This window comes from Pavona decussata, unplaced genomic scaffold (assembly GCF_977016875.1).
Source record: "Pavona decussata unplaced genomic scaffold, jaPavDecu1.1 SCAFFOLD_5, whole genome shotgun sequence".
In the NCBI taxonomy this organism is placed as follows: Eukaryota; Metazoa; Cnidaria; class Anthozoa; order Scleractinia; family Agariciidae; genus Pavona; species Pavona decussata.
Window position 1 is genome coordinate 41,951 of NW_028145429.1, and position 9,383 is coordinate 51,333.

General features: G+C 38.2%; 2 protein-coding genes across 2 annotated transcripts; both read right to left on the reverse strand.

Annotated features, from left to right (window-relative positions):
* Window positions 1-1,785: 1,785 nt before the first annotated feature.
* LOC146489568 (juxtaposed with another zinc finger protein 1-like) lies at window positions 1,786-4,208 on the reverse strand. The gene has a single exon (XM_085104968.1). The coding sequence runs from the start codon at window positions 3,765-3,767 to the stop codon at window positions 3,090-3,092; it is 678 nt and encodes a 225-aa protein (XP_084961094.1). The 5' UTR covers window positions 3,768-4,208; the 3' UTR covers window positions 1,786-3,089.
* Window positions 4,209-5,621: 1,413 nt separating this feature from the next.
* On the reverse strand, window positions 5,622-8,901 carry LOC146489569 (heme transporter HRG1-like). The gene is made up of 2 exons (XM_085104975.1): window positions 8,495-8,901; window positions 5,622-7,321 (listed from the first exon to the last, which is right to left on the reverse strand). The coding sequence occupies exons 1-2, from the start codon at window positions 8,829-8,831 to the stop codon at window positions 7,176-7,178; spliced, it is 483 nt and encodes a 160-aa protein (XP_084961101.1). The 5' UTR covers window positions 8,832-8,901; the 3' UTR covers window positions 5,622-7,175.
* Between the last annotated feature and the right edge of the window lie 482 nt (window positions 8,902-9,383).

Below are 9,383 nucleotides of genomic sequence, written 5' to 3' on the forward strand. Positions count from 1 at the left end.
TTTGGTATGTTTATTGCGTATTGAATCCCGTCAACCCCTTACCATGTTATTGATCAACTGCTCCTCTCCATACCCTACAGCATCTGATAGCTATCGAGGGAGTGGTGGGTACTACTTCTGATTTTTTTTACCAGCTTCGGTGTTTTGTGTAGGTTTATAGCTTGTCAAAAAAACAAAAGCAAAACAACGACAACAACAACAACAACAAACAAACAAACAAAAACAAACAATTACGCATGATATGCTTCAATTCTATCAATTCTATAAAGGGCCATTTCACATAACGAGTCTTTTTAGTAACGTTTTACGAGTCGACCGAGGAAACTGTAATTTGGTTGAGTTGAAAACTTTTTCCTTCCAAATGCGGCATCTCTCGTTTATATTAACCCTTACACAAATTAAATTTGCAGTTTTTCTAATCTTATTTTTTAAAATAAATAAACAAAATTTTTTTTTGTTTATTTGTTTGTTTCTATTTGAGTAAATATCTTGATACAGGGACCATGGTTGGGGACATTTGCTTATTGTCACAAACCCCATGGGTACATCCCTGGGTATCCTTGCAGAGGCAAGTGTAAAAGTGACCAAGTACCCCTGGGGCTAGAAATTAGCTGCAAAAGAGAGTGAAAGTGAGGGAAGATAAGAAATCAAGTTTGATTTGTGAGCTCCTTCTACCTGGCACTTCAAGCTTATAGCTCACTGTACCTTGGTTACGTTGTACAGTCAAACTTCTGAGTGATCACCCCAAGCCTTGCTTTTTAAGTCCAATAGCATCTGGGAACAAGGCTATTGTAATATTGAAACTCACAAACAGCCTCCTCTCCTAATGGAGCAATAAATAAATAGCCTCCATTTGGCGCGAAAATATGCTCAGATATTTGTCCGCGGACATTATCTGTTCCGAGAAGCGAACAGTTTTCCAAGAGCGAAGCTCGAGGAAAACTGTGAGCTTCGAGGAGCAGATAATGTCCAAGGACAAATATCTGAGCATATTTTTAAAGCCAAATGGAGGCTATTGTGGTTATTATCCTTCAAATATTTTTCGCAACATGTAGCAACGAGCTTGAGTATTTGAACATTTCGTTTAAGAACAGTTTACCGTCAAAAATGTTTAGAGCGTATGTTCTTTTCTGATACTGCTTTATCGACCAGCAGGTTTATCTCTCCTTCTGTCACAAAAGCAAACCGTTCCCCCATCTTGACATTAACTTCAATTGTTAACAAGACGCGCCTTGCAGTTTTTGAAATTGGGGAATATCATCGGATATTCTCCAGTTTTAGCTGGGGTATATTCGGTCATGTGAGGCGTTTAGACCAATCACGCGCGAGCGAAAATATTTGATGGATTATAACACAAATTATTCATGTGCAACATGCCACTTTTAAGTTTTAGACAGTTACAAAAACGAAATCAGAAATGAACTCGCCACATTGCAATTGTCAGCAAAAGTGTGAAGTTTTGAAGAAATCTGCTTCAAACTCAAGGAAATGTAGAAGTATGAATTTTAAGATTTTTACAAAGAACGTTTGTAGCTTGGACTAGGAGGCTACCATTGTCCACAGGCCATACATTTCTTTGTAAAAATTGCAATTTTTCATTTTAATATTTGGCTCGAGTTTAAACCAGATCTCTATGAAACTTCACATTTTTGATATGTTAAATTCATTTCTAAGCTCACTTTTTTTATTTCGTCATGCTAACCATGGATAGTATTCTGCTAATGTTTTCACATTTTTGGGTAATTTTATGCTGCTTCTGTAAAGAGATGAAAACAAACAACTTGCTCAAAAGGTTCATCTGACTCAAATAGTTTTATTTATATTAGTATTTTTAATGTGATCATAGTTAAGACTACAAATTCGTCTTTTAATATAATTATTTTTTTTTTCTTTCTTCATAAATAACAACAGTCAATAGAACTGAATTTTTTCTTATTTTTGTGATGACAACTCAAGCTATATTTTTTAAGGACAGTACATTCTGGGAATTTCAAAAAAAGAACTTACTGAAATTAATTTTCTGTGTATAAATTGCCAAGCAACAAATATTTTCCACAATTCTAAAGTAAATTAGTATTGAGCCATCTGAGCAGTTTAAGAAGAAGAAGAAGATTTTGAGGTATTTTGATTTCAAAATTCCTAGAATATGTCCCAAAAGTCACATAATTGATCAGGTCAATACTTTGAACTGACGAGTAAAAAAATGGAAATATGGTTGACTACCATAATTAATAACTTATCCAGATATTAAATTATATTAAAGATCCCTCTGATAGGTTCTGTCTTAGATCTATTTACAACATTTTGCTCTCAGTGATATTTTCAGGGAAACAGCTCAAGCCAGTATCGATTTCTAAATACTCTACTAAATATAAGCTGACAATAAGACTTTCTCTCTCTCTCTCATATAAATAAATTAAACTCTTTCCTTTCCTGTTAAAAGCTCCATTTTTTCTGATTTCCGGTACAAGCGCTCGATTCTTCATCCGCGTAAAAATTTGAAACAATTATCCACCGAAACTGCACCAAGAAACCATTTCAGGTTTATGCAATATACATTCTCTTAAAAGCCAATATAATTTACACAATAATTTAGTAATTGAGAGAAGACGAACGTGGGTCTGCAGCTTGTAAGTAGAATTTTTTGGACCAAACAACAATCTTAATTTTAGGACGCTACATTAATAAACTACTTCAAGGTTTTAGAGTCTGATAAATGTTCTGTCAGACACCTGTGGTTGCTATGTCGAGAGCAAAGGAAGTCGCTGCAGACTGCCATTAATTGATTATCGCTTACCAACCACAAATTCCCAAAGGATTGACGCTTTCAGCTTTGTTTTCAATGTATGTTCGAGGCACAGGCTGTTCCATCTTGCCTTGAACCTTAAGAAATCTGTGTTTTCGATAGTTGAAGAACGAACTAGTAGATTTTAAACGCTCACGGCAAACGTGCAACAGAGGGGCAGCAAAGGGCAGCTGTTTCGTGTCAGACAGACGACAACAATGTTCCCAGTGGGAAAACCCTTGTACATCAAAGTAAACCCACTAAAATTTCGCTACCACACAAAGTACATCTTCGCTAGCTGTTTTCAAGCAACATTTTCAAGTTCCTGGGGCAATGAATGCTTTGGGCCTGCAGAATGTTGCGTTACTATGTGATGCCGTAAGCCACTGGGGCTTTTATAGCTTTTCCCGCAATGGCATTTATGAGCTTTCTTGGGACGGTTCGAGTCCTTTCGGTGACCATATTTAGCATGATATTTTATCCCATTCACATTCTTGTATCGCTTTCCGCATCCAGGAACCGGGCAAATGTATCGCTTTCCCTCGCCATCATCCGTTGCCACAGCGTTCAACACAAGGTCGCTAGCGAAACTATCTGAAGTCCACGAATCGTCGCTGTTGTCGCTCAAATTTCCATCTTCATCACCTCCATCAAGCGTGTCAGGGTTATTTATTGTCTGTAGAGTTATTTTTGGAGGGGTAGTACGTTTCTTCTTGACAACGCTGTGGTCAGGGCTTGGCGTGGCAGGCTCTGTAACACTCAAAACTTGCTCCTTCTGTTTGGCATTGCGTGCTGCATCGGTGAAGAAACAGTTGATGTACGACAGCGGTAGCGCTGTAGGTTGGGCCGCTTCCTGTTTCTCAAGAACTCTCGGATCCTTCTCAATATGAACAACCTCAATGTGGTCGATTAAGTCCAGTAAAGACGTACACTGTTTCCCACAACCGTGCCATAAACAGGAGTAACGATAGAACGCGGCCATTTTTCATGTTAGCATCTGTTTCGACCAGTCGCGCCATTACATCATCGTGAGCTTTTCAAACTTTTGACGTCACATCATCCAATTACGCAATCACGTGCGGTCCAGATGTTTCTAGCAACACGTGGATCTCACTACTCGCACGTGGTGTTTTTTTGAGATCTTTGTTTTCTTTTTGTGTGTTCCCAATTCATAGGGTAGTGGTTCATTGTAAGTGATCAGACTGAAATGTAATCAGGGACACCCAACGAGGACATGAGAACAAAAGTGTTAAAATTTTCTTTCCTACATTCTCGCACACAACACAGTTTGATCTCGATTGATCTGATCGAATTCCTTGGCTGAACATCAAAACTGCTGAAAATTTGAGAGAACGGAAACTTACCTCCCGAATGTTCGTCTTCCGACAATGCTAGCTGGCCATTTTGTTCGCATTTTTAACGACGCATAACAAGAGGCTATACGAATAACAATAGGTTATTATATAGGAAGTGTATTTGTTTTCGTAAGTTTGCGAAAGTTTCAGGTAACTTGTCGCTGAAGAAAATGCTCATTTTTGTTGACAGTTTAACCCAAATTTCTGAGGCGGGTAATGACTTGTCGAACTGAAATTCCGCCGAAGCGAACCTTTGATGCCCCTCAGTGTATATTTAATGTGGACTCATCCAGATCCAGATCACTTTTCAGTTGGGCCTTGGTTTGAGCCTGTATATATTAATTTGACCAGATGGTTTTCTAGATCTATTATTGGTACCTCACGAAAGATTCGTGAAACGAAATGAAATGCTGTTACAGTAAACTAAGGGACAATCAAGCTAAATGCTTTCTTTTTCATTCATACAGAAGTTTACTCTAAATTTCTTCCTCTCCTTTGTAACACGGTGAGTGTGGGAGAGTATCCTGAGGTCTCCTGTTTCTTAAAATTAAGTGACTGACTGGTCAAGAAGGATCCGGAAATTTTCCTGTTCAAAAGGTTTTCGGTCACGGCACCTCTTCTTTATTAACCTGACCCCTCCCCCCTACCCACCAAGGGTACATGTGATGAGTGACACCTGCACAAGAAGCTGATGCTCTTGCATGTGTCAAGTCATGACTAATGAGCCTAAATAATTATTGAAGAGATTGGTTGAAACTATGTTAAGTGGAAATTTTGTCACAAAATCCAAATATTTGCTCCAATTTGGCAAGCGGACTCATTCTTATATGACCTTGCTTTTTTATCTCGACTCTCAAATTCAATGAATAGCCTGACTTTTTCCTAATTTAGGCTAATTAAATATTATTGGTGGAACCAACAAAAAAGTCACTAATTCTTGAATTTTCATCCTTAAGATCAAACCTAAATGCACAGCTATAATTACTTCATGGCATCAGTCACAACTTAATACATTTGGGGTAGTTTGATTTTTGCAGCCAAATTTCCACATAGCATAGTTTTCCTCCAAACTCTGTAAATTATTGATTCACATCACCTGTCTACTTGACAAATTGTACAAGTAACTCTTAAATGAAATTTGTCAATTACCTAGGCTCGATTTCCGCTCTTTTTCCTGAACAGTGGATGGTAATCAAGCTTATCAATTACCGGGTATAACAAATTCAGTTCATTGTGTTGTTACTATAATGCTTCTTCTAGCATCATGATTGGATGTAATGTCTCTTTGATTGTAAAAGGGGAGACAAAGGAGAGAGTGGATGGATGGGTGGAGCAGGGGGGGGGGGGGGGGGGGGCTTGGGAGGAGGTAGCCTCCCAAGCAGACGTTAAAGTCAGTCTCCTCTATTTTCACCTCCCTTATTTTCATGACATGTATGATGTTGTCAAAAACCCAGTTGGCGATTGAGAAAACACAGTAATGATATGTTGATGATAAGTCTAATTTTCCTTGCACAAAACCATTTTAATACACCCTTAGTTTACAGAACATTTCTGCTAAGAAGTAATCACATTAACCTATAATTTGCATTATTGATATATGTTTTTCAGTTTTGCTTTACTATGCTCCAATACTGATTTTTATTGATTTGTTAATTAAAACCCTGCCACTTTCTTAACTAATCAGATGTCAAAACAAACTGAATAGTAACAACTGGCTTGCACATGTTTTCCAAATTATGTGATATACCATTTACTTTAATGTTAATTTTTCAGTCAGAAATGGAAAATGTGCATTCACAAAGCATCTCTCCAATCAAATGTTTAATGATTGGATGAATTTTCAATGATAGTTTTCCACACTTTCTAGCCAAATCATTTTTACTTATGTATTTACATTACATTCTGACTAGCACATCTACTGTGAATGGTTTGAGTGATTTTTTTTGACACTCAGTTAAAACTACTTTATCTTTTCTAACTTTCATACCGATACTTTAATGTAATTGGTTAAGGTAGCGTCCAGGCTGTAACATGTACCAATCATAAACTAAGGTACTGGTACACTTTTTTAAGGAGGCTCGCAGCGGTTTTTCTGGACTTAGGGTGGAAGTTTTGAAATTACAATCTTGCATACAAGATAAACTTCGATCTCCTTCATACTACATCATCATTTCAACATATGATCAAAGTTAATTTTCTCATTGGTTTCCAAGCAACAACTATTACCATAGCAACGGTAGCGCATAGCCTCTCATTCTAAACATTGTCGATTATCTCAAAATCTAGTCAGACACTTTATGATGAAACTTTAGGGATTTAAACTACTCAATCTAGACAACTTGTAAGCGAAATTAGAAAAAAATCTGTAAGAGCGTTTTCAAGTAAATAATGAATCAATTTTTGTGGGGTGATTTTGTTTTTTCCCCTAAATGTGCAACACTTTCACACAACAACAAACTTGTGTAAGTGCCTCATAAAAGCAAGAATTGGAATACACATGTCACAATTTCTCCTCGTGACTGATGACCAAAACAACAGCAGTACCAGTTTTGGAATAAATAAACTTGAATACCATGGTTACTGGTGTCTTGTGGCAATGTTTAATTAAAGTAACCTAACAACATGAATTGCTTGCACCTTGGGTAACACATGCCATGGCAAGGACTGACAGTAAATATAACCTACTGGAATCAACAATGGCAGCAAGCACAGCTAAGTTAACACTTTTTTCAGTGAAAATATGGCTGGCTCTCTTTTTACAAGCTAATGGAAAGCAAATCAGAGGTTATAAGCATAGAACCATCCATTCACTATGAAAACAGTGCAAATGTATACCAACCTCGTTACAAGGTTCTCCCCTCTTCACGTCCCATGGAGCGAGAGAGGGGAGAACCCTAACCTCCCCTCTCTTTCTCCCTGGGACGTGAAGAGGAGAGACCCTGGAAACGAGATTGAATGCATACAAGTTAAGGTTTAACTGAGGAGGTCAAGCAGTTCCTTTCTTGCACATCACTTGACAGATCTTGATTTCCTTCCTATGCATTCACAAGGCCACGGCTTTGAGGATCTGAATCAAAATAAGCCTTTCGAAACTTTCTTGCAGCTAGGAAAGCGAACAGGCCCCACTTGAATGTCATAAAATTCCAAACACACACAATGAAATATCCATTGGCATTTACTCCTGTGGATTGAATAAGATAATATCTGACTTCCAGAAGAAACAAATGTACATAACAAATCTACTGTCAAACCAAAAAATGGCAAAAATGCATGTACTTTAGCTAGACTGCTTGGTTACCATGACAACAACAAACTATGGACCTATAGAAAACCATATACACATGCGGACAGACTACTCAGCCAACCATTAAGGACCTTCAACAGGAAAAAGTGACTAGTTTATGACCCACCAGACATATTATCAAACAAAGCAAGAACTTTGTCTTACCCAACTATCCTTACTACTGTCGCAAAACCTTTCTTGAGGGTACCCCCAAATTTTTTTTGTGAAGTTTAAGTGGGACTATGTATATTCCTATGAAACTTTCCTTTCACATAAACTCAAATATTTATGACTTTAAAATGATGACTAAATCTGTTAATGGGGTCATATCATATCTAGGCAAGTGAAGTCCTGAAAAGGACTGTCTGAGGTGACATATTTGACTGACACTTGACAACCTGTCATGGAAGGGATCATCAGCAGAGTCAAGTGAACTGTGAATCATATTATGACCTTGGTTGTGACTGTAAAAACTGATTGGTACATTGGTCTATTGTTTGTCAAATGTCTGTCAGTCTACTGTTTGCAAAATTTGTCAGTTTGTTAAGATGCATTTATGATTCGACTGTCAGGCTGCGCTGCTTATACTGGTGAGACTGGCAAACACTTGAACACACAGCTGACTGGACAGAAACAATAAACACGCCACAGAATTGACTAATACTCTGTTTAGCATGGTAGCTACAGTACAGACTACTGCCAACAGTAATGGCAACAACAACTTCACCTTCCAGTCTGTAGAGCAAGGCAAGTGCACATACAAATTTTAAGAAAATGCTTCTAGTGTGCAAGATCTTGTTGAGTTCTGTTATAGTAATACTCAGGTTGCCAAAAACACCATTCAATGTCACCGTGTACCAAAGACAACACTAACCCCCTCCTCTCCCCTCTAACTCCCCCACCCCACTCTGTCCTTTACCTCCTACTGAATATGAAGCACCATGAAACAAGACAAAGATCCATAAACACGGGTTTAAAAAAGTGAAAACAAACAATATTTGCATTTATAGAGAAATGACTTTCCTCTTGCCCTCCTCCACAGACATAACTACTCTCCAGTAAGCCTCTTACCCGATTCATGATGTTTGATTCCGAGAACAATATATGTAATGAAGCCAATCACTCCAGCTATCAGACCACTGGCTCCAATGAGCATTATCACCGTGAATTTCAGCCTTGGAATAAGTCTTTCATGATCACGACGAACAGCAAAATGCAAGTGAAGAAAAACAATGGCAAGCAAAGCGGATAAGGCTGCCCAAACGGCCGCACTGTAGTTCTGATAAACTTTGGCGAACGCAACACAGCCTGAAATTCCAACGATTGCCCCCACAAACGCCGCGATAATCCTCACCACCATCTTGTACTTCTTGTACCCTATCCATGCTCGCTTGAGGCGTTCTCCCATTGTTGCAAAAGCGTGCAAAAATCCTGCAAACTGGTCCCTAGTTTACGTGCATCAGCAAAAAGCTGTGTCATCGCGTTGCAGCTTTGCAAGCCACGTGACTTCTTGCGCAGAAGGTCCGAGAAAAGTCACGCAATCACTTGTACAAACTACACTCGAACTCAAACCACAAAATAGATGGTGGTCTATGCGGATTGCCCGCAGCTCCTTTCGTCAGCCTCCAAAGATAATGTCTTTTTTGCATCGCCACCCCTCTATCCATCAGCAAAAAATGACAGTGAGATATAATGAGTATTTAAGTGTTTTCATTTTTAAAAAGATAATCTACATACACTTAGCAAGGAATTTTTTTCTTTTTTTATCTTCTTTTTCTTTCTATTTTTTACATGTAGTTTATATAGCAGGTCCGCATCAGCTGAAGGCTGCCCTCTACCGACCAGTTTTTTTTTTTTACAAAATCACAAATTTTGTATGTGTATATCAGACGTATGTATACAAACCTCACTTTTCTAGATTTTCTCATGCTCTTGCTAGCCTCCTAGCCTACCTGAATAT

Bases quoted from the DNA above. Each gene is read 5' to 3' on its own strand.
- LOC146489568 (XM_085104968.1), bottom strand. From the start codon at position 3,767: ATGGCCGCGTTCTATCGTTACTCCTGTTTATGGCACGGTTGTGGGAAA.
- LOC146489569 (XM_085104975.1), bottom strand. From the start codon at position 8,831: ATGGGAGAACGCCTCAAGCGAGCATGGATAGGGTACAAGAAGTACAAG. The intron at 7,322-8,494 runs GTAAGAGGCTTA...TTCAATCCACAG, and splicing joins AATCAAACATCATGAATCGG to GAGTAAATGCCAATGGATAT.